General features: G+C 43.1%; 1 protein-coding gene across 8 annotated transcripts in view; it reads left to right on the forward strand.

Moving 5' to 3' along the window:
- The window catches only part of KCNT1 (potassium sodium-activated channel subfamily T member 1), a 360049-nt gene that overhangs the window by 247953 nt on the left and 86613 nt on the right, over nt 1-25483 (forward strand). For 2 of the 8 annotated variants that reach the window (XM_077284355.1, XM_077284359.1), the window contains exons 1-2: nt 7292-7588; nt 24994-25035. The exons of 4 other annotated variants lie outside the window; for them this stretch is intronic. In XM_077284355.1, the coding sequence (XP_077140470.1) occupies nt 7440-7588; nt 24994-25035 (191 nt within the window). In that variant the 5' untranslated portion in view covers nt 7292-7439. Of the gene's footprint in view, nt 1-7291; nt 7589-24993; nt 25036-25483 lie in introns of those variants that run through there. 2 more of the 8 variants (XM_077284357.1, XM_077284360.1) reach the window with 1 other exon arrangement.

Here is a 25483-nt window from a genome sequence, read left to right on the forward strand (position 1 = left end):
AAAAAAATAAACACTCAAAATGCATGTTCCAAGTTATTTTGCACAGCAGAGTTTAATAGAAGGAAGATCCAGCTCAACGAGATAGTGAAAAAAAAATGGTACTTTATTCACTTCATATCAGGTGGAGGATAAAAACATCAGCAACAATAAATTAAAAACAATATCTACGCGTTTCTGGTGACAGAGCACCCTTAATCATGATGTGGACAAAATGAAATCAAATAGTTTTCAAGTGAAAACTTTATTCTAGGTGATGATACATTTGCACATAGGACCCCTTGTTTGAAAGAAGCTTCTGAACTCTCTCGTCCATTGAATTTGTCAGTTTTTGGATGGTTTCTGCTTTAATTGTTTTGCATGTAGACAGAATACCCTCGCAGAGCTGTTGTTTAGATGTGAACTGCCTCCCGCCATCATAGACACTCCTTTTGATGATGCTCCAGAGGTTCTCAATGGGGTTGAGGTCAGGGGAAGATGGTGGCCACACCATAAGTTTGTCCTCTTTTATGCCCATAGCAGCCAGAGATGCAGATGTTTTTTTTGCAGCATGAGACGGTGCATTATCATGCATGAAAATGACCTTGCTGCGGAAAGCATGGTTCTTCCTCTTGAACCATGGCAGGAAGTGTTGTTTTAGAAACTCCACATAGATTATGGAGTTAATCTTTACCCCTTCAGGGGTCATAAAGGGGCCGACAATCTCTCTCCCCATGATTCCAGCCCAAAACATTACTCCACCTCCTCCTTGTTGGCTCCTTAGCCATGTTTTCATGGGGTGTCCATCAACCAGCCATCTTCCACTCCATCCATCTGGACCATCGAGCGTTGCACGGCACTCATCGGTGAACAAAACAGTTTGGAAGTCAGTCTTCATGTATCGTTTGGCCCACTGGAGCCGTTTCTGCTTGTTGCAGTGGATAGAGGTGGTCGACAGGATGGCTTACGCACAGTTTCAAACCTCTGAAGGACCCTGCATCTTGTTGTTCTGGGGACGTTGGAGGCACCAGCAGCTTCAAAAACTTGCTGCTATGACAAGGCATTTTTGCAGCTGCTCTTTTAACCTTACACAATTGCCTGTTGTAAAGAGTCCTTAATTTTTCCTTATCAGCACGCACATGTGTGTGCTGGGAATCAGCTACATACAGGGCCGGACTGGCCATCGGGCAGTTCTGGCAAATGCCAGAAGGGCCGGTGGCAGTAGTGGGCCGCTCGAGTGTGCCGCTGTCGGCACACTCCTGGCCCCGCATTCAACTATACCGGCGTCATAGATGCCGGTATAGTTGAATGCAATGATGGAGGAGAGAGCGTCTGCTGACGCCCCCTCTCCCATCATTCCCCGCTCTGCCTGCTGCTGACCCTGCGGGTGCGCGATGACGTCATATTATCGCGCACCTGCTGTGTGACCGGGCGGGCAGACTGCAGCTGCTGAGACCGGAGCCAGGAGCAGCGTGGGGCACCAGGAAAGGTGAGTAGAGTGTTTTTTTTATTATTATTATTACATATCAACGAGTGATAACCGGATAGTGGGGCTATTGTGGGGGGGGGGGGGGGCTGGCTGCATTACATTCTATGGGGGCTGTGCTGCATTACATTCTATGGGGGCTGTGCTGCATTACATTCTATGGGGGCTGGCTGCATTACATTCTATGGGGGCTGTGCTGCATTACATTCTATGGGGGCTGGCTGCATTACATTCTATGGGGGCTGTGCTGCATTACATTCTATGGGGGCAGTGCTGCATTACCTTCTATGGGGGCTGTGCTGTATTACATTCTATGGGGGCTGTGCTGTATTACATTCTATGGGGGCTGTGCTGTATTACATTCTATGGGGGCTGTGCTGTATTACATTCTATGGGGACTGTGCTGCATTACATTCTATGGGGGCTGGCTGTATTACATTCTATGGGGGCTGAGCTGTAATGCTGGATACAGCTGTGATTATATGTTATATAGTCGTGTTACACTCCCCTCACTTCTTATAACCTACAAGTGTACAAAGATATTATACAGTCACCATGTGACAAGTGGGCCTGTGTGACTTCAAATGCCAGGGCTGAATTTTAGTCCCAGTCCGGCCCTGGCTACATACTTCTTGATTGTGCGATGATCACGATGAAGTGCCTTGGCAATGTTGATTGTAGTCATGCCTTGACCTAAATACTCCACAATTTGTTGCTTCTCAGCAGCCGACACATCCTTTTTCTTTCCCATTATGGCCAAAAATGTAGGCTGCTTAATAATGTGGAACAGCCTTCTTAAGTAGTCTTGCCTTTATTTGGACACACCTGCCAAACTAATTTGCACAGGTATCTGCAATTGCTTTCAGTGATATAAAGAGCCCTGACACACATCACCATCAATGAGTTTAAATGACAAACAAAAAAATTCTAACCTTATCACTCCTAAACTCTATGTGCATAATAATTTGGAACACAGTGTACTTAGACCAGGTAATACTGAAGTTTTCGGACCGCTTCCTTGAATATTACTTAAATTAGTGAGCGTCTCTTTCCATTCTTTGTGAGCCAGTCCACCCAGTTAGTGACCTACAACTTATGACCATCAGAGTCCATGTTACTGTTTTCCTTTAAACAGCCCCAGTTAGTTAGTCTTAAAGTTACCGAATCAGAGTCCTTTAAATCAACAATACAGTCCATCCCTGTAAGGATATAACTTTTCACCGTGGGCACAGTCCATTTGTTCCCCATGGGTCCGTAAGACAGGGAAACAGTCTGTAAAGTCAACATCCAGCAAATGGAGGCACAGCCCTTTCGGCTATGGTCCTGTTGATGCGACAGGAACACAGTCCCTTAGAGACATTTTGCTCACTGGATAAGATTGAGTTTCTTGACTGAGGGTGCAGGACCCCTCCAGTGGCTAAAGTGTCTCTTTAATCCTGCAAGAGAGTGCATAACAGACCTAAGGTCCTCCTTCTATGCATTCCAGGCCCTATCTGACGCTCTAACGGGAAATTATTATTTTCCCTGCAAGTTGACCCCTCCCACTCTGGGCTAGTTCCAAACATTAACGGTCACTATCCCTATTGTCAAACTGCACACACTATCTGTATTGCTAACAGCTTTAACACACATTACAAGCCACACTATACTTCACAGTTCACATTGCAACACATAACATTTCACAATAATAAACTTGTTTCTTCAAGGGGGAAGCGTAGGCAGCATGTCCATATCCTTACATTTCCCCCTTCTTTAACAATGACTGTCCTCGGCATCCAGAACCTTTAATACACCAAAGCATTCCAACACCAGCATGTACTCCTGCACATAACTTAGAATCATTTATTGAAGTCAGCAAACAATAAACAATAAATTTGTTTCTTCAAAAGGGAAACGTGAGCAGCATGTCCATATGCTTACACTTCAATGAGCATGAGCTGCAATACCAGACATAGCCCATTGTCAGGAGTGGCGCTGTTTCTGGGGAAAAAGCGCAACTGTACATGCTGCAATCATTGCTGTGTTTTAAACACTTTCCTTAAAATCATAGAGGTAAAACTACTTTGCCAGGGTCTGCACATATTCTGTATTTGGACTTATGGACGTATTATGGGGATGAAAGTTAGATGCTGCGATAAAAAGTAACTTTAGCTTTGGAATAGTTGCATAACTATACATTAAAGAGGATCTGTTATTAGGTAACAAGTGGTTAGGTTTTTTGCTTTTATTTTATTTCTCCTGCTTCCCTAAGTATTGCATTTTTTTTTTAAATCCACCATACAGTTCCAAAGATGTGGACCTTTTTATTTAGTGCTAAATTCTAGCTTTTAGAAGGGGGCCTGGCTCACATGATCCTCTGAGGCGGGTCTTTATGATCATTTATATAACTACCATTTGAGCACCACTCCAAAGGTGGAAGATTTTAAAGAAAGAAGAAAAACTGAATACTGAAGGGTGTAGCTGGATTATAATAAAAGCAAAAGCCGGCCACTTTTGACTGAGTGGCGATTTTCTTTATATGGGTATTCTCATCACAGACTCTTTCTGGCATATCCAGTGGATGTATGTAGTTACCACCTCTCAGAAATTAGTGTTCCCCAACGCATACAGTATCTCAAGGCTGTTGTCAATTTATCCTCAAGCATGAGTCAATGTGAGTATAGGGCTATTATATTGGACCTGATGTGTATGGAACTTTATGATTATGGAGCTAGAGGGACAAATGCATCCTTATGTTGGTATTAAATATAGGTATAATACATGTCAGTGTGGCACCCACACTGATATACAGACTTCAGGGGGCGCCATGTATTTGCACCATGTAATACAACCTAACCACCTTGCTGGAGTACCGAGCACTGCAGCAGCAATCTTGCAATAAGATGGGCTTTGTGCATGCATCTACTACTCTTCCTATCCTCATGTAATGTGTGTTTTAGTGCTACGACAATGCCAATAATTCAGATGCTGCACTGGCTGGCGTCCATGCAGGGCATACCCATATCTTGTGTATGGAGCAGGCGCAGGAGCTAAGCATGCACCAAATCCGGCAGATGCAACAGCGGAGACCATTTAGACACTGCTGACAATCACTGTTCTGGTGCCCACGTGTCCTGGATCTCATCGATCCCCCCCATCCCCCCACACACAACATAATCATTGTCTTACGGGGGGACCTTCTGAAAACCCCTGTCGCTGCCATCTTGGTCCTTTCATGAAGCTCAGCCTGTGGCTCGGCTTCATAGTAGGATGTCAATTTCACTATATTCTGCAAAACTGGGATCAAATGATCGCAGGATCAACTGCTCAGTCTCTCAGGGAGCTAAAAAATAAAATGAAAATTGAAAAGAAAGTATGAAAACATAAATAAAAAAAAAAATTAAATCTCCCGGATTCAAAAAAATATGAAGCAATAATAAAATATTGGGTATTGCCGCATCTGTAAAAGTCCGATATAATAATATAAGGTTATGTAACCTGTTTTTTGGCTGCTGCACTTTCCTCTCCTCCTGTTAAAAATGCATTAAAAAGCGATCAAAAGATCAAAAAGATGTATAAAAAAAAAAAAAACCTTACATCACTCCACGGGCAGAGGAATAAAAAAAAAAGGGTGACGAAATCAAACTTTTTTAAAAAAAATTTTATTATAAGGATCTGATTTGTTTTTTTTAAATATCTACAGTGCCTTGCGAAAGTATTCGGCCCCCTGGAACTTTTCAACCTTTTCCCACATATCATGCTTCAAATATAAAGACACCAAATGTAAATTTTTGGTGAAGAATCAACAACAAGTGGAACACAATTGTGAAGTTGAACGAAATTTATTGGTTATTTAAAATTTTTGTGGAAATTCAAAAACTGAAAAGTGGGGCGTGCAATATTATTCAGCCCCTCTACTTTCAGTGCAGTAAACTCACTCCAGAAGTTCATTGTGGATCTCTGAATGATCCAATGTTGTCCTAAATGCCTAATGATGATAAATATAATCCACCTGTGTGTAATCAAGTCTCTGTATAAATGAACCTGCTCTGCGATAGTCTCAGGGTTCTGTTTGAAGCACAAAGAGCATCATGAAGACCAAGGAACACAACAGACAGGTCCGTGATACTGTTGTGGAGAAGTTTAAAGCCGGATTTGGATACAAAATGATTTCCAAAACTTTAAACATCCCAAGGAGCACTGTGCAAGCGATCATATTGAAATGGAAGGAGTATCATACCACTGCAAATCTACCAAGACCCGGCCGTTCCTCTAAACTTTCATCTTAAACAAGGAGAAGACTGATCAGGGATGCGGCCAAGAGGTCAATGATCATTCTGGATGAACTGCAGAGATCTACAGCTGAGGTGGGACAGTCTGTCCATAGGACAACAATCAGCCGTACACTGCACAAATCTGGCCTTTATGGAAGAGTTGCAAGAAGAAAGCCATTTCTCAAAGATATCCATAAAAAGTGTTGTTTAAAGTTTGCAACAAGCCACCTGGGAGACACACCAAACATGTGGAAGAAGGTGCTCTGGTCAGATGAAACCAAAATCGAACTTTTTGGCAACAACGCTAAGCGATATGTTTGGCGTAAAAGCAAGACAGCTCATCACCCTGAATACACCATCCCCACTGTCAAACATGGTGGTGGCAGCATCATGGTTTGGGCCTGCTTTTCTTCAGCAGGGACAGGGAAGATGGTTAAAATTGATGGGAAGATGGATGGAGTCAAATACAGGACCATTCTTGAAGAAAACCTGTTGGAGTCTGCAGAAGACCTGAGACTAGGACGGAGATTTGTCTTCCAACAAGACAATGATCCCAAACATAAAGCAAAATCTACAATGGAATGGTTCACAAATAAACATATCCAGGTGTTAGAATGGCCAAGTCAAAGTCCAGACCTCAATCCAATCGAGAATCTGTGGAAAGAGCTGAAAACTGCTGTTCACAAACGATCTTCATCAAACCTCACTGAGCTCGAGCTGTTTGCCAAGGAAGAATGGGCAAGAAATTCAGTCTCTCCATGTACAAAACTGATAGAGACCTTCCCCTAAGTGACTTGCAGCTGTAATCGCAGCAAAAGATGGCGCAACAAAGTATTAAGATAAAGGAGCCGAATAATATTGCACTCCCCACTTCTCAGTTTTTGGATTTCCACCAAAATTTTAAATAACCAATAAATTTCGTTCAACTTCACAATTGTGTTCCACTTGTTGTTGATTCTTCACCAAAAATGTACATTTGGTATCTTTATGTTTGAAGCATGATATGTGGGAAAAGGTTGAAAAGTTCCAGGGGGCCGAATACTTTCGCAAGGCACTGTATGTTTTTCTATACAAGTTTGGTATTGCCATAAGCACACTGATCTGAAGTATCCCATTACTGGCTCATTTCTACTAACGCTATGAAAACAAAACTCTGCAAAAATTGTTTTTTTTCACTATTTTTAAATATATAATATGGAAAAATAAATGGCGTAATTGAATGCAATGTACAAGCCCTCGATGGGGAAAAAAAAGTTATATCTCTCAGGAGAATGAGAGAAACAAAACAAACAAAAAAAAAGAAAATTGCTAGTTTGTGTAAGGGTTAAATGGCAACTATTATATGTGGCTAGTAACCAAGTGCAGGAATTTGCATGGGGACAGAGATGTGTTTGCAGGGGAGGAGGAGGAAGCGACGGATGGACGGGAGGCATCGCCTAGATGTAGGACTGAGTGCAGCATCTCGGAGGAGGTGAGATGTGCGGCGCCTCCATCACTGTGTGTCGGACTCCTCTACCCCTTCGCCAACGAGTAAATGCATTTACCCACTCAGGCGTCTTGTGCTGAAATCCACGGAGAGAAAAGGATTGTACCATTTGCTGACGGGGAGCAGGGAAGAAGTATAAAATAAGATGGTACCAGCCTGCAGTACAGAACTGCATGCAGTATGATCACCGTGCATGTGAGTTAAAGAGACGAGAGGAAGTGCAGCCTCAGACGAGAAGATGGCAAGAGCCAAGATGAAGAATTCTCCCTCCGAGATCAGCGCCGCTTCCAAAATTGTCCCACCAATTACAAGGGAAGACCTGAACGGAGTCAGCCCCCTGCTACCGGCTCGAATTATGGGGTCCCTGACAAGTGATGCAGGGCAGAGGTACCTATCCTACCCAATATACATGTATCCTGGTGCATGGCGGCGGGGGGTGCATGTGGGCACGTATATGGGTATGCTATGCATGGATGCCGGCTGACCACAATGCAGCAAATCGGGATTGTCGGATCACCGAGACATAAATGGATGATGGGAAGAGTGGTAGATGGATGCAGCCCCCTCTACCTCTCCGCCACCCTATGCCAGTGATGCCCGTGTTGATGCAGGATTGATGCTGCAGTGCTCGGTGGTGTTTGCTTGGGTCACATGGTACTAATATGTGGCGCCCCATGAAGTTTGTACACCATGGTGGATAGCGCGATCATAAACACGTAGCAGTCCGTAATTGTGGCACCCTTATTTAAAGAGTTAATCCGCGTCCGGTCAGATCCTCTTCCATTCAATGACAGCAATCCTAGGGACGTCATTACTGCACAGCCCAAAATGTAAAGTGTTTCCAGGTGCGCCATTCTCCATTATTTGCCTGCACAGTCGCTGTCATTAACTCTTTAGGATCCGACTACTGAGCCCCTGCAAAATCTGAGATGATTTAAGGATTGGTCCTGTTTCTAAAAAGCAAGAGATAAAATAGAAAAATCTTGGGCAAAAAAAACATATGTATTTTTTGGAGGGATATTGATGGGAATGATAATGAAGGCTCCTGGTGTTTTCGGCTTTCAGGGCTACCTGCAGGAGGTTTTGGCCCAGAGTGAAACATTCTTATAAAACAGCAGGCGAGCCCGGATCAGAAAGTGGAATTGTGCCCGATTCCCGCCGGTTACTTTGTAATCTTACTGTAGATCGGACTGGGACAGCAGCAGGATTGCATAATCTGTGCAGGGTCCGGATTTATTGCATACAAATAGATTTTGATTTCCTTTTTCTTTTCCTTAGGGCATTCTGGGGTTTGTAGTGTTTCCACAGGTTGCAGACAACTGGTATATACCATTATGTATTTGGAGTGTAGTAGCATTAAGTTCCCAAACCCAAGAGGCCAGTTACAGCCACTGGAGAACCACAACTCCCACCATTGTAATCAGTGAGTACCCATTGGATGGATCTAGGGGCTCCTCCAAAGTTCTCCGTAAGGTCCCAAGCGGATAGACCCCAACGATCAGCTGTCGACATTAGCTCGTCTGCATTTAAGTGAATAGTTGCAATACCAAACTAGGCCTACGGACAAGAGAAGCGCTGTTTCTGTAAAAAAAATATATAGATAAAACCGTACAATCCCTTTAATTTTTACACTTGCACCTTAGTGGACATAAATTATTCATAAGTTGCGAATACCTGGAGCACAACTGACATTCACATCTCTTTATTTTTTCAGTCATTAACTTTATCAAATATTAATGAAAAGCACACGTTATTATAAAGCCATTAACAAAGTTAATTTACTTTTCGAACTGGTATTGGATGAATAGTTTCTTTCAAAAGCTGTGCCACACCTGCCCAGTTCCATTCACTTCAATGGAGCAGATCTGCAGTACCACTCACAGCCTAAGGACGAAGGTGGCGCTGTTTTTAGAAAAAAAAACGCCATGTTTTTCTAATCTTGTACACACCTTATAATATTAGAAGAAGGGGCTGGTTGTGGTAGACCTAAGCCAACTTGTTTTATGCCAGGAAAAATGCTAAGTCCAGGAGGGCGCCCCTTTATTCAGGAGCCTTATGGAAATTTCAGAAGAATTTGTTTGTTGATTTCAGAAAAATCTGCTGCAAATACTAGAGTGTTGGCAGAAAAAATGCGTAAAATACAGGCTGATAGACTTGATGAGCTGACGATTTTAAATACGCTTTGAATGTTCAAATGTGCAAGGAAAAAAAAATGGTGCAAGCAGAGCCGGTGCTCCCGGGCAAGTGCCGAGGTCCTGGACAAAACAGGGGGGCCTACTTGGCGTCGGGGACACCAGCACGCTATGGGACCCATGAGTCAGGGGGGCCCTTTACCAGCATCCATTATGCCGAAACAGTTGAAAACAATGATGGGACAGGCACCCTCTCCCATCATTCCCCCTCTGCGTCTGAGCTCTGTGATGTCTCAGTGCAGCAATATATGGGGGCCCATAATACTGTATAGAGGACGATGTGGTGCTGATAATAGTGTATGGAGGACTATACTGTCCAGTCTACAGTGATAAGTCTGCAGTCACTCAGTTTCTGAGCTGTTGTAGAATTTACAATAGATATCACTCATGTAATGTGAGAAGTCAGTGAAATCTTTGGCATTGTACTATACCTATATTTCTCTGCCGTATCTGTGCATCATGAGTTGTGTATGTGTTAAAGGGGCCCACCCGGCACTCTGTCGCCCACAGCCCACGAAAACCTGGAGCCGGCCCTGGGCGCATGCATGAAATTTCAGGAATCTTTTTCACTTTGCTGGTACAGTAAAATAAATGCTGTGCTTTATATTTTCGGTGGAAAAATGCAGCAGCAACACAGCATGTGAACAAACACTAAAACATGTGGAAACAGTTGTCAAGGAAAAATAAAAAAAAGCTTAAGCAACTTTAAACGTGACAAAACGTATCGAAAATAGGGTGCAAATTCTAAAGCCACTAAAAAGAAGCAAATTCCAAGATCCTCAAAAAAAAACACTTCAAAACTCATCTAATTTATTACTATGGGAAATCCACTTTACTATTCATGTGAGGTTTTTTTTCCTGAATAGGTTTTCAGAAATGCCTGGTGGAAAAATAAGTATCAGATCTTGATGAAAACTTGTGATCCAAACTAGTCACTGTCCAATCAGAAGGATGCAGAGAACGCATCGGGGAGACAATAAACTTTTCAAAAATGCATCAGGAAAAAGACTCCTCAAAAGGAGTGTTTCCAGAAACTGTTTCCACTTTAAAACCTAGTGTGAACATAGCCAAAGTGTACCCAAACCAAAAATCAAACCTCGCCAGCACTTCTGTAACATTAGCGGCACAGTATGGGCCTATATTACAGTGCAGGACACATTACAGGCCTGTGCCTACTGCTTTATTCACAAATTCCTCCACAGGGGTGACCCTGTTGTTTGTTTTTTGCCACGGGAAGGAAATAATTTTGATATACAATCTTATTGATTATTTGTAACCATGGCAACCTGAATTTTGAATTAGCATCTGTTTTGCTTTATCAGAGGCAGAGCTGACATCCGTGTGGACAAGATGACACATGGCCTCCCCTATATATAGATAAGGACCGTGCCCGATTCATTTCTTAATACATCGATCAGCCATAACATTTTTTAGGGGGAAACAGCCTAAGCAAATTCAGTGATATCCTGGGCCAGAAAAGTCTGAAGTCTTCATCAACTTTGCCCACAAATAGGCATTACCAGGGTAGGACTAATATGGGCCTTTATTGCCATCACCATTGTTGGTAATTATGTGTGGCATCTGCAAGTTCTGTACGTTGTGAAATACAACCTCTGTAGATGGATTTTTCACGGGACCCCCATTCTCATGGTCATTGAGGGTCCCATAGACAGTAGCGTAGCTACTGGGGGGGAGAGGGTGCGGTCACCCCAGGCCCCGAACTCTGAGGGGCCCACTGGAAGCTAAGCTACTATTAACTGTATTGGCATGCGTAGGGCACCCATACAGCTAAACTCTGTAGGGACCGTGAGCAGTCCCCTCCTGCCCATCATCGCAAGTTCAACTGTATTGCCTGGATGCCAACACAGTTGAAAGCAATGATGATACATGCTCCCTCTCCCATCATTCCCTCTTCTGCCTTTGACATCGCTGACACAGACACTAACAGCGGATGCGATGACTTTGGTACATGATGCCCACTGTGCTGAGATGAGCAGGCGCTCAGAGTAGCTCAGGAACGAGTAGGAGAGGTATCATATTTAATTTTTTTTTAATGGGGAGTGCATTATGTTGTATGGAAGCCTATGGGGTGTGCATTACACTACATAGAGGCCTATGGGTAGTGCATTATACTGCATATAGGCCTATGGGGAGGGCATTACACTACATAGAGGCCTATGGGTAGTGCATTATACTGCATAGAGGCCTATAGGGAGTGCTTTATACTATAGAGGCCTATGAGGAGTGCATTATACTATATAGAGGCCTATAGGGAGTGCATTATACTTTATAGAGGCCTATAGGGAGTGCATTATACTTTATAGAGGCCTATGGGGAGTGCATTATACTTTATAGAGGCCTATGGGGAGTGCATTAATTTACATAGAGACCTATGGAGAGTGGATTATACAATATATAGACCTACGGGAAGTGCACTTTACAATATATAGACCTATGGGGAGTCCATTATGCCACATAGAGGCCTATGGGGAGTGCACTATACTACATAGAGGCCTATGGGAAGTGCTTTATATTATAGTGGCCTATGGGGAGTGCATTATATTATATATAGGCCTATGGGGAGTGCATTATACTATGTAGAGGCCTATGGAGAGTGCATTATATTATATAGAGGCCTATGGGGAGTGTATTCTATACAGAGGCCTACGGGGAGTGCATTATACTATACAGTGGCCTATGGAGAGTGCATTACACTATAGAGGCCTATAAGGATTGCATTATACTAAATGAAGGCCTATGGGGAGTGCATTATACTATATAGAGGCCTAAGGGAAGTGCACTATACTGTAGAGGTCTATGGGGAGTGCATTATACTATAGAGGTCTATGAGGAGAGCATTATACTATAGAAGTCTATAGGGAGTGCATTATACTATAGAGGTCTATGGGGAGTGCATTATACTATAGAGTCCTTTGGTGAATGCATTATACTATATAGAGGCCTATGGCAGGTGCATTATACTATAGAGGTCTATGGGGAGTGCATTATGCTTTAGAGGTCTATGGGGAGAGCATTATACTATACAGATGTCTATGGGAAGAGCATTATACTATACAGATGCCTATGGGGAGTGCATTATACTATACAGATGCCTATGGGAAGTGCATTATACCATAAAGGTCTAAGGGGAGTGCATTATACTATATAGAGGCCTATAGGGAGTGTATTTTACTGTATAGAGGCCTATGGGAAGTGCATTATGCTAAAGAGGTCTATGGGGAGTGTATTCTACTATAGAGGTATATGGGGAGTGCATTATACTATATAGAGTGCATATCAGCAGGATAAGGAGTATGTGCATGTTGGGTATTATTGGGTACGGTGCTGGAAATTTGAGAAGTCAGATGTGCCTTTGTTGTAACCTCTGCAGCCATGCCATGGCTGAAAGAAATTGTAATTCCGGTCTGGGACAGATGAAAAAGTCGGGAAAAAAGTGAATGACTCAATTAGAATGAACGTCAACTGTAAGTCATTATCTGTAACTGTACTGTAATCTCTTATATGGTCTGCAGGACTGGGATCTATGGTCACTATGTGGCAGTAATATCAGTGTTAAGTCTTTGTATAGAGATTATTTTCAGTAACAGCGCGGTCATCTGTTGATATTCTCCTACGACCACTATTAGGGTGACCACCATAGTTGTAATCAGGCTTACCTGGTTAGGGATCCACTCAGAAGTTTCGCCCCCCTGAACCAAAACCCTAACTACGCCTCTGCTCATGGCTGATAAATATTTAAAGTCTTTTAAACTTATTTTTCCCAAAAAAAAGAAGTGATCTCCCATCCATAAGATAAGGATAATTTGCTGATCACTGAGGTTCTGATCTCCGGGAATCCTATTAACCTCGAAATTGGAGCTCTAGAACAGCCTCCGCAGACCCGTCCTGAATGGAGATAAGGTGCACATACTCGACCACCACTCCATTCATTGTTTGTAGGGCTGTAGTGTACAGCACGCCACTATTTCCATCTATCCCATAGACCATGAATGTAGTGGAGGCCGCGCATGCGCACCTTATCATAATGCAAGACCAAGCTACTGAGGGGGTTCCAGAGCCCTGATCTTGGGATTCCCAGCTGTCGGACCCTCAGCAATCAGCAAATTAACATAAATTATTCATTATCCATAGGATAGGGGTCTTTTTTTTGGGGGGGGGGAGGGAGGGGAGGAGATCAACCCTTTTAAGCCCCACCAGTGAAGTCCTCAAGCGGCCAGAATTTTTAGCCTACGTGCAGAAAAAATGGTCCAAAATGGTGTTAAAACTTGGATATTCACTGTAAAAAAACACATAATTGAATAATTTTGTAATATTTAGCGGTTTTCCTACAAAAGCGGATATTTCACTTTAATTGTGTGTCACACATCTGCAGCAATGTTCCACAATCCAGGTAATTAGAGCGGTTCCTTCTTATCTTATTCTGTAGAAGCAGAGAAAGGTGAATGGGAGGAAGAGAGAATTCTCCTGACACCTGGAGTGGATCACTGAGAAAACGGCAACTTCCCGGAGGTTGTCAGCGCTCTTCCTCTTCTGTAAGGGGTGTTTGTATGGGATACCTACAGGATGATGACATAGCTATAGCCCAAAACTGCTGGTCAGGAGCCTGCCCCTCCGTGCTGCATCACATGCCTGGTGTTTGTAGGGAACTTGTTCAAGACAAAATCCTATATAGAAAATAAATACTAAAAATGACCACCCATTTTTTAACAAAGAATATTATCCATAAATATATAATCCCAAAGAAATAGCATTCAACACTATATCAATGAATATACGGTAATACTTTATTAATATATAAAAGGCATAATGATACAACATATCATATTCAAAACATAAGACCTTTTATTAAAAATAAATTAAATAAAATAAATTAAAAACTAATCAATCATAAGCACACTGTGTAAGGGGCAGGGTATGTTAAAGTAATTGGCAAAGAAAATCATTAAAATAAAATTAAAAAATTAATTAATTTGTGGTTAACTATGCTGAGAATGTGTTGATAAAGTAAAAATAAATAAATAAATGGTTATAAATCTTTTAAATCCCAAAATGTAATTTACATGACATATACAAATGTTTATGATTGTTTGGACATGAGGAAATAAAATTTGTGATGTCAATACAAATCAATTCATAAAAAAAACAAAGTGCTCATTCAAAAAGAAACCCCATGATGAATATGATGGAAATTCATGAAATGTAAAAAAAGTATATAATTATTTGAACATGAGGAAGTGAAATTTGTGATGTAATTAATCGAATATAAATCAATTCATCAAAATCAAAGTGCTCATTCGGAAGGAGACCTCATGATCAAAGAATAGGCATCCCTGACGAAGTGGAAGTGAAACGCGCGTTGGAGTGGTGTGTGGGGGCAGAGGTGTATCACACTGGTTGCTATTTGTGTGTTTTTTTACTATGGAAATCCTTTTTTGTTTTATATGATGCCTATTCTTTGATCATGAGGTCTTCTTCCGAATGAGCACTTTGCTTTTTTTAATTGATTTATAGTCGATTAATTACATCACAGATTTAATTTCCTCATGTTCAAAAAATAATTACCGTATATATTTTTTTTACATGTCATATAAATGAATTTTTATCATATTTATCATGAGGTTTCTTTTTGAATGAGCAGTTTGTTTTTTATGAATTGATTTGTATTGATCATTTACATCACAAATTTCAGTGTACTGCCCCTCGTCAGTGCAGTGTCTGCAAATTGAGATTCTGGTTTGGCTTTTATCCTAAGTCATGTGACAAGGCTCGTTAAAGGGTCAACATTGACTGTTAGGATTGCTACTTCCTATAGGTGGCACTAGAGTTCGAGTCCTCTTCCTCTCTGAAGAGACAATTTGCATATTTCCCAGAGGAGCATTGCGGCTTTAAGTCTCCTCATCTCGACATGCTTAACATGTCACTCTTCGCAAGGAGAAACGATATTTCTTGGAATTCCTCATGTCCAAACAATCATATACATTTGTATATGTCATGTAAATTAAATTTTGGGATTTAAAAGAGATTTATAACCAACTGTTCATTTATTTTTACTTTATCAACACATTCTCGGCATAGTTAACCACAAATCAATTAATTATTTTTTTAATTTTATTTTAATGATTTTTTTTGCCAATTAGTTTGACATACCCTGCCTCTTTTACACAGTGTGATTATAATTAATTAGTTCTTAATTTATTTTATTTATTTTTAATAAAAGGTCTTATGTTTTTAATATGATATGTTGTGTCATTAATCATTATGCCTTTTATATTATTGTAAAGTATTATATTAATTGATATTATGTTGAATGCTATTTCTTCAGGATTATATTAACTTGTTCAAGACAGCCTCAATCCATGACAACTGTTGAAGGTGCCGCCCTCCATTGCTGATGGTTGTTGGGGCCACCTCCCATCCCTGATGGTTGTTGGGGCCACCTCCCATCCCTGATGGTTGTTGGGGGTGCCTCCCATCCCTGATGGTTGTTAGGGGCGCCTCCCATCCTCGGTGGTTGTTGGGGGCCTCTCATCCCTGAAGGTTGTTGGGGGCGTCTCCCATTCCTGGTAGTTGTTGGGGATGCCTTCCATCATTGATGGCTGTTGGGGGCGCCTCCTATCCCTGATGATTCTTTGGGGGCCTACCATCCCTTGTCACTGTTGGGGTCACCTCCCATCCCTGGTGCTCATTGGATCTAAACCTCACACTTGCCATAGAGCCATCTACTAGTTGGGCACATACAGATACAATAGTTAGGAACCAACTACATATTTGTGTAGTTCTGGAATCTTGAAAGCCTGAAAGAAGGGAGGATCATGTCCCCAAATGTAACAATCTATAATAATCCTCCATTTTCCATGTCCCCATGATGCCATGCTGGTTCCACAGGCTTCCTGACTTATTTATGTGCACGCCCTTTCTGGCCCAGGGGCTGATGTTTCTCCTAAGCGGCATCAACAAGATTTCCAGACTAAATAAGCTATTACCACCTGCCCTCGATACACCAGGACAGGTGGCTTTGCTGGTACAGGAGAGTGTTATATTGGATCATTGCATGAACCCTTTCTGGTGGCATCAATGATCATCAGTGGTGATATTGTGTTACCTGTGGACACGCTGTAATTCATTCTAGCACTGTTCACATGGAAACCTGAGTGCAGAGGAGGCCAACTAGTCATGAGTTTCCATGTCAATGAGGAAAAAACTAACCATAGCATCTATCAGTATTAACCCCTTGAAGACCACCTCTTTAGAGAAACACTGAAGCTTGTTTCCCTCAACATTTGCACACCTCTTCTCAGGTTGTGCGTGATTTTGCCACTAAGCACACAATCACTTCAACCAGATCTGTAATACCAGACATAACAAGCGGATTGGTGTGTCGCTGTGTCTAGAAAAAACAGCCATGCTTTTCTATGCAATGTTCCATGTGCAATCCTTTTAGCTGAGCCACGTCTGCACAGATGTTAATGGGAGCAAGATGACAACTTCTCCTTCTGATTTTGAGGAGCTCCAAAGCAATGGAACCAACTGGGACTGGAGCAAAAGACTAAAGGGCTTCTATTGAAGTTGGGGCACAAATCCATTGGCTCCCTCATGATGTAGTTAACTTAACTAATGATATTCACAAAGGCTGGTGTGCCAGACCAAAGACTCACAGGGGGCACTAACGTAATGGCTCCTACAGAGGCTAGTGCCAAATCAATGACTTCCACTGGGGAACCAAAGTTATGGCTCTCATTAATACTGGAGCACCAAACTGGTGAGGCCCTCTTGAGCTGGAGCTCCAAACCAATGGCTTGTCTTGAGGAAATAAAATGATGGCTCCCACTAGATTTGTGACACAAAATGAAACGGCTCCCATACAAGCTGGGGTACTAATCCAATGTATTCTTCATGGCCTGATGTACCAAATAAATGGCACCCACAGAGGTCAGGTTTTCAAAATAATGACTCCAACTAGAGAACTAAAGTGATGACTAACTGGGATTCGAGCACCAAACCAGTGGTATCCTCATGGCCTCAAGCCTCAATGGCTTTCCACTATGACTGAGGCCCTAGATCAAAGAGCATCCATTGTTGCTGGCATGCCAATGCAATGGCTCACACTGGTTAACAAAGTGAATGATCCCACTGTGGCTGGGGCACAAAATCCAAGGGGTTCCATGGAATCTAGGGCACAAAGTTAAAAAGTTCCACTGGGGAACCAAAGTAATGACTCCATACTGAGGCTGAGGGACCCATCTGAAGACTCCATAATAACCTGACCCCCCAAACCAAAGGTTTTTACTGAACCTGGGGCACAAAACCGATGACTTTCACTGGGGCTGTAGAACCAAACCAGTGGTGCCCTCATGGCCACCAGACCAATGGTTTCTAAAGAGGCTGGGTGAACAAACATCAGATGATTAAACAGACTGAGTCACCAAGCCAATAGCTCCTTGATCGCCTGGAGTTCCAAATGAATGGCACTAATAGGTTGAGCACTACACCAATAGTGCCATTGTTTGGTTGCTCCAGGACATGATGGCACTAACCATTTGGGGCACTAAACCAATGGCTTCTGATCGGGCAAGGTAGCAAACCACCTGAGAATTGCAAAGGAATGTTAAAACGAAGCCATGTACAAACTATGGAACCAAAGGCTTAGTGGCATTGTAAGGAGATAGACCGGACCGCAGGTACCTGTATGCCGGGTCTGGAACTGAAAGGGCTGCATCCTCTGTTTCTGGGGGAAGCTTTAGAGAGGTGGACCTTACCCTGCAGCCTGGGGGAAACCCTAGTGATGCGGAGCTTCCTGCTGTCCCAGGGGGTGCCAGAAAAGGGCACACAGAAACAGAGGAAAAAGGGCGCGCAGGAGGAGGCAGAGGCAGCGTGGAGTTGGGTGAGCAGCGCGCTCCTCTCCCCATCCTGAGACAGAGTACCAGCGCTATGACGGGCTGTGCTGCAGTTGGACAGGTGGACCGGGACACCGTTCTGCAGAGAGAGCTGTGCAGAGCGAAGCAGAGCCATGTAGAACAGAGGTGTGCAGAGCCACGCACACAGAGCGGAGCCGAGCCGGGTGTCACAACAGACATAGAGGGGAGTGCTCCGGCCGGGAGCACAAGCACCAAACACACCAGCGACGCCTGCCGCCAACAGCGGGGACCCGAGAGAGCAGGACGTGCGGTGTGTGCCCAGTGACAGCAAGGGAGTGCCAGGTGCTGTATATGACGTGACCTTGAGTATCGCACACGCGTTGCCCAAGAGAGATCGCGCGCACCCTGACGTGGACACACAAAAGTTGTCCTGACCGTCTGTTACCTGACTACCTCCAGCTAATATAGTTAAAGGGCCACGTTGGGCTCACACCGGACTGTGGCCCGTGCCTTTAACAGCCACATTAGTATATGGGCAAGAGGCAGTGGAAGGTATCGGAGACCGACCACTGCCGCCAGAAGATGGAACCAGCGACTACAATACCATCTAGGAGGAGGCACTGCGCCCACCGTTGCCGGCGCTATTTAATGTGCAGCAGGAGCTGCAGTGTGAGGACTACCTTATACTCTTGCCCCCTAATTATTGTGTTTTGAACTGTTACATTTTGATTTACCTTTAACTCCGTTTGACTCTTCACCTCCCTGCGTGGAGTATCTCCCCTGTATATAAACCTGTTAACCCTTGCTCTGCCTCCTGTCCGTGACAACATCCCGCGTACCTGCTTGTTACCTTTCAGCATAATGAAATGTACATGTTAACATAAAAGGTTCAATACCCTGACATTATAACACACAGGAGCATTGATCTGACATAATAATCACAGCCCCGCAGCTGTTGCCCCCTCGTACCGTGTTTTCTTGACATCCCGTTAGTTTATTACTGTCTCCAATTGTTCTTTTCTTCGTTTGCAGTCGGTGGGCGGCTTCTAAACTCAGATTTCAGGCCTTCACTACAAATAGATGCACATAAGTGGGATTCATGCATAAATGTTTTATGGAACGGAAGGAAGAGAAGTTAAAGGAGACCTGCACCCGAGTGCGGAGCTTTTACAAAACCCTATGAAGTTAAAGGGGTTGAGAATAATCATCTTTTGGCAGAAGGAGAGATTAGCTACACGAAATCTCTCTGGGGACCCATCATGTCCTATATTTTCGGAACCTCTCATTGCAGTGGAATCTGTTATGCTCGATTTCCCCTGAGGAGGCGCTGCAGCACAATTACACATTACCTGCCAGGTATCCTTTCAGCTGATCCCCGCAGCAGAGCATCCCTATCAACTATATATTTACATTTCTGAAACAACCCGATCACTTACGGCATGCTCGAACAAAACGTGGATCAATATCATCCAGCCGATCCTTACTGGGTTATCAAGGTGCTCCAACACGGAGCCTAAAGTTCTATCAGTTTTCATGACTAATTTAGCAGTATTTGGATCTTGGGTGGTGTGCACAGAGGGTTTTTGGGAGCAGAAATTAAGGAAATTCTCCAAATCCTCAGCAAAAAGACTTGTGTGCACACACCCTCACACCTACCGGAATCACATTATACCTCTAGGACTTTGGGTCTGGATTCCCGGTATGGTCTTCTCCCATCAGTCTTCAGCCCGAGCAGACTGCAGCAATCTGTCATTGAGCTGTCCTAAAACTTTCAGAAGCAGACTATTTAGAAGGTATTGATTTTACCCTGGAGAGAACAGATATAGAAATCCCAGCCATCACGTGGCGATACCTTCTTGATTTGATGCTCCCCGTGTCCAAGGAGCTTCTGTTCTCACTGCAGATACCCAACTCAGACATTTGACTCTCAGACCTTCATATGGAAAGATTTAATAAGTTGGTCTTGTCAGGCGGCAATAATTTGCATTAGTGAATTGTGTTTTACGATGGTGTTGACTTGTTGGTTGCTCCATCCTTGTGGCTGCACAGACAGAACGTGGATGCTTTGGTGACTTTCCCTTTGCTGGCGGGATGACTCCTTACTTCGACCTCTTCTGAATCTCTATGTGAAGCACCATCTGGAACACTTGATTCCATTCATAACATAGCACAACTGGTTCTACATGGTTTTGCTCCTTACTGGCTCAGTGGGCCACGTGGGACTTAGCACTTTGCTCCATTTTCGGAGTCTTCTTGGCTAACCATTTTCTCACTAATTGCATCCCAACTCACAACCCGATCTGTCTGCCCACTAGAATGTAAGCGTACGGTGTCCACATGTTACTTACGTACCTGTAAGGAGAAGGCTCTTTACATGCCGTCTGCTACGGCATGGCCTACAGGACCGAGCCTCCTTGCTGCTACCACGTCAACAAACAAAAACTGAACACCCCAAAAGCACCAAATCACCCACTGCGAGGTAGAGCTACTTGGTCAGTAACAGTTCGATTAATCGAACAGAAATTTTGCATATTTCCAGCAGCTGAAATGCCTGGTGATCAGTTGTGATCGTCACAGAACCTGGCAGTGAGTGCTTAATTTCCCTACAGCACCCCCGCAGGAGCAATAAAGAATTACACCATTCTTATTAGATTGAATGGATGATACTTAGAATACATAGGCGTTCTGGGTCCTCCAGAGTAAAAGATGGCTATTAAAGGTGGATCCCCCCTCTCTATTAACTCTGGTTAATAATTGAGAACATTTCTCCTTTAATTTCAGACACATTGCTTTGGGGTGGATTTTACAGGGAATGTTTTATCCTCCGTTTTACATCTTATCCAGCAAAAAAAATCTTACTAGATGCGGAAGTCAAGATAAGAGACGGAGAGATGAGTATTTCCCCACTCCGGCTCTGAGTCACTCCTGCCTTGAAGGCTCCGCATTATTTTATACATGGAGAAAGTGACGGCGATTTAAAGTGACCTCCAGTTTATCCATAGGACGGTGATGAAAAATGTATGCTGCTGAGTCGTGCACTATTCATGGTACATTATCATCAACTGCTACACAGCGATGAACAATGGCTGCATCATAAAAAGATTCTCCGAGTGTATGTACATGGAACACCGACATTTCCTTATGAGCAGTAATAATGGATCCAAACTGCGCCCAAATAATGCAACCATAAAATAGCTAAAGAATAGCACCATAAAGAGCCCAAATAGGCAGGAAGCCGTGAAGAAATCACATTACCGCATACCTTATTCAGTACGCCGACGCTTTATAAACCAAAGTGAATGCTGTTAAAAGATCATTCTGCATGAATATGAGGATTTTCCAAAGCAGGGCGCTCCTTTATTATGAATTAGGACTATGGCGTTCCAAACTGTGTCCTGGATTTGTATTATTTGTACCATGTCTAAGTCTTTTACATAGTTAAAGAGGACCTGTCGCCAGGTCAGAAGTGGCCATTTTTGCTCTTATGTTGTTCTCGCTGATCCTCTAAATATGTAATTTTTTTTATTTTTTTTAAATCCACCATACGGTTCCAGAGATATAGCTTCTCTTGAGTGCTACATTTTTATGGTTTTTATCAAAGGAGCAGGACTTACAGTATAATAATGTAGAGCAGCCTAAAGACACGCCCCAGAGGATCCTGTGAGCCACACCCATAAACATTAGCACTCAATAAAAAAGGCCCATTTTAGTTTTCTACTTTTTTTGCTAGAGAGTTGATGATGGAAACCATTAATAAGCTGCTGTTGACAGATCTATCATTTTTTGCAATTTGTCACTGATTTTCTTGAGCATTCACACAAACCATAATTAGTAAAATATATATATATATATATATATATATATATATATATATATATATATATATATATATATATTTGTACCATTGGATGAAAAAAAGTATTGAGGATGTATTACCAACCAGCTGATGATCTGTGACTGTCGGGCAGTAGATATACCCGCTTGATTGGGTGATACAGTAGCGCTTGAGGACAGGCAGCAGAGGAAGCAGACGATGAAGCGGCCTGTTATTGAATTACTGCTGCGTTAATGAAATATACTGCTTTATACTAAAGTGTTGCTCAGGAAAAAGGTTTACAGAGTTCTTTTCATATTTAGAAATAAATGTGTGTGTGATTTTTAAATGTGAATTCCACCATAAAGAGGCTCTGACAATTGTCTTTAAATATGTATTTTTTTTTTACCCGCTGTAAATGCCGCTGTTCTCCTGAATCCGGCGTTTTTTCTTTTGTTCCTGGTCTCTTCCATTCTAGAGATATGGCCCCTTCTTTAGCCTTGGTACCAAGTGGGTGTGATCCTCAACTCTTTCCTGTGGGTGTTGTCTTAAGGACCACGCCCAATTGGCTAAGAAAAACTTGATTTATATACAAACATGAAGAGGTCATATCTCAGGAATGGAGAGGCTCAGGAGCAAAAAAAAAACATCCCCAGATTCAGGAGAAAAGCGGAATTTACACCAGTTTAAAAAAAAAATACATGGCAACATCATCTACTGGATGATTGCTTTATGGAGGAATTCTCATTTTATTGTTTTCATAAAAATCTCAGACTAGGATTGTAGCCATTTTTGTCTTAAAGGAAAACTCTAATCACATGTCACAACAAAATTAGCCATTTTTTTTCTGTAGAAGTGCTGGGAAAATCAGCTATATGTTCTGTAAATGGTGAAATCCTTGGCAAGTGCACGGCACACATCTGAAACACGGCTTGTGCCATGCAATTAAAATAGATAAAGGCAAAAATGTTTCTATTCCCTGACAGCAAACAGAGCTCTTGATAAGTAGTGTGTAACTGAAACGTAAGGTATATTATATAGCTATTAGCTGTATTTTTTTCTATATGGTGGATTCGGGAGGGAACATAAAGGAGCCTCCTTATTAGATCCCTAAAAATTAACAGGCAAATAATCAAAAGTTGTACAGGACTAGAAAAACATGGCTGCCTTCTTGCAGAAACAGCGCCACCCCATGGGTTATATCTGGTATTGCTGCTTGGTTAAATTGAACTACATGTGGCTCAGATGCAGTACCATCCATCACCTATAGACAGGGATGGCGCTGTTTCTCGAAGAGGACAGCCATGCTTTGCCGGGCAATACTCTCTTCCCACTGAATGTCGCCCAAGACCACCACCAATATAGTCAATGTGTCACATCCCCCCCCCCATAAGGTTTTGTGCTGCGACAGTTGCCATATCTAGCGGTGACGCATGTTATCCGCCCTGAGCTCTAATAACCAGATTTTTGTATTTTCCTCCATTATGATACAAAATTATTATATTTCTTGTGTAATGGCAGGATTTTTCGGCAGACCTGCAGACTCTGACGTACAGGAGCTGTCATCTGCATACAATGGCCGCACAATTACAGCTCTGTGCGGGGGCAGATAGCTAACCAGGTGCTCTGTGCCGCACAATCCTACCGCTGCCGCCTGTCCGTCACATATCTGACAGCAAAGTATAAGAACAATCAGTGCTGCGGGTGACACGCTGTGCAAAGTGACGCACTACAGTGACACAAGATCCCTGCGCCTTCGGGTTTATTACAGGACGCTGTTGTCAGAGGAGCCCAACTTTCTCCAATCCAGGGGCAACAATAGAGGGGTACATGGAACAAGCGCCAAATACCTGAGACTTTCCCCTATACTGCACACTATACGGTGCGTCCACTGTTCTGGGAGGAAGCTGGGTAAAAGGAACCAATTTTGGGGTCTTAAAGGGGTTGTCCATGTACAGTACTTGTGCATCTACCAGACCCCAGACTTTATCTTCCGGTAGCAGGAGGAGGGCGTTAGGTGACCATTACAGCCAACCGGTTGTCCCCTGATAGACCCCACCAGAAGAGGAACACTGGCAGCAGTACTGAGGAGTGGCAGGGATCCAGCAGGTGTTGTTTTGTTTTTACGCTGGGACCACCAGAGGCCCATTTTGTTTAAACTAAGTAAATGTAGTGGACAACCCCTAATCCAGCCCAATAAAATCTGAAGATACTGTGAAGACGGAGCAACCTCCCATCATCCCTGTACATAAATCCAGTCTCTTTATAGCCAAGTGGGAGGGATTCCCAGCTCCTCTGTGAGCGGTCTTCTAGGAGACCACACCCAGTTGGCTAAAAGACTAGATTTATATACTAGGAAGAGGAGGCCATATCTCAGGAATGGAGAGGTGCAGGTATAAAACAAAAACAGCGCCGGATTCAGGAGAACAGCGGCATTTACACCAGGTAACAAAATATACATATTTATGGAAAGTGATGGCAATGATACTCCCATATAAATGATGCCTGCCGAGAGGATGACTGCTATATTTCATCTATATTTTGCCTTTGTAAGACGCCATGTTGGCCGACCTCTGTGATGCTGCGGTATAATGACGCTTTGCCTTGCCGATGATGATGGCCGCTTTGCATGCCCAGGTGAACACGCTGGGTGCAGATGAACCTCGGTCTGCATGCTGGGCTCATGGACCGTGTAATGGCAGCCTGTATCCTGTCAGTGGCACATGCGGCCATAAAACATCTAGAAGGAAACTGAGGATGGATGCAAAATCTCTGCAGTCCTGTGATGACGAGCAAACCTGCCATTGTGTGCGCCCGCATCATCTGGGAGAGCGTGGGGATGCCGGGTGCTGCGCCGATGCCGTCTTTGTGATCCTGTTGCTGTTTTTCTCTCCTTGTTCTGCGCTGTAGGAATTGTACGGAAGAATTCAGTCTTGACCGATCCTATTCACAGTGAGTTGACTGCATGGCATGAATATATTTCACCTACCATGAAAATCACTGATGGATGAAGTTAGAAAAACATGGCTGCTACTTACCAGGAACAATGCCATCCTTTTACAGAGACCGTGTCTGGTTTTGCAGCTTTATTTATTTTTAAAGCAAGCGTTGCACTACCTGGCACAGCCAATGGACAAAAGTGGCGCTGTTTCTGGAAGAAAACAGTCATGTTTATCAAATCTCATGCAAATTGGACGCCCTCACTTTTTTTTTTTGTTACCCGACACATTCAACTTTGATGTGATCTGTAGTTATAAATCAGCTGAGAGGAGATAAAAAAAATACTGATGAGTTACACTCAAAAGTCTCCCATGGGATTGTTAGGCCGGGATCACACATGCGAGAAATATGTCCGAGTCTCGCATGGTAATACCCGGCATTGCCGCCGTCTCTCTGGAGT

Source organism: Ranitomeya variabilis, chromosome 2 (genome assembly GCF_051348905.1).
Source record: "Ranitomeya variabilis isolate aRanVar5 chromosome 2, aRanVar5.hap1, whole genome shotgun sequence".
Lineage (NCBI taxonomy): Eukaryota > Metazoa > Chordata > Amphibia > Anura > Dendrobatidae > Ranitomeya > Ranitomeya variabilis.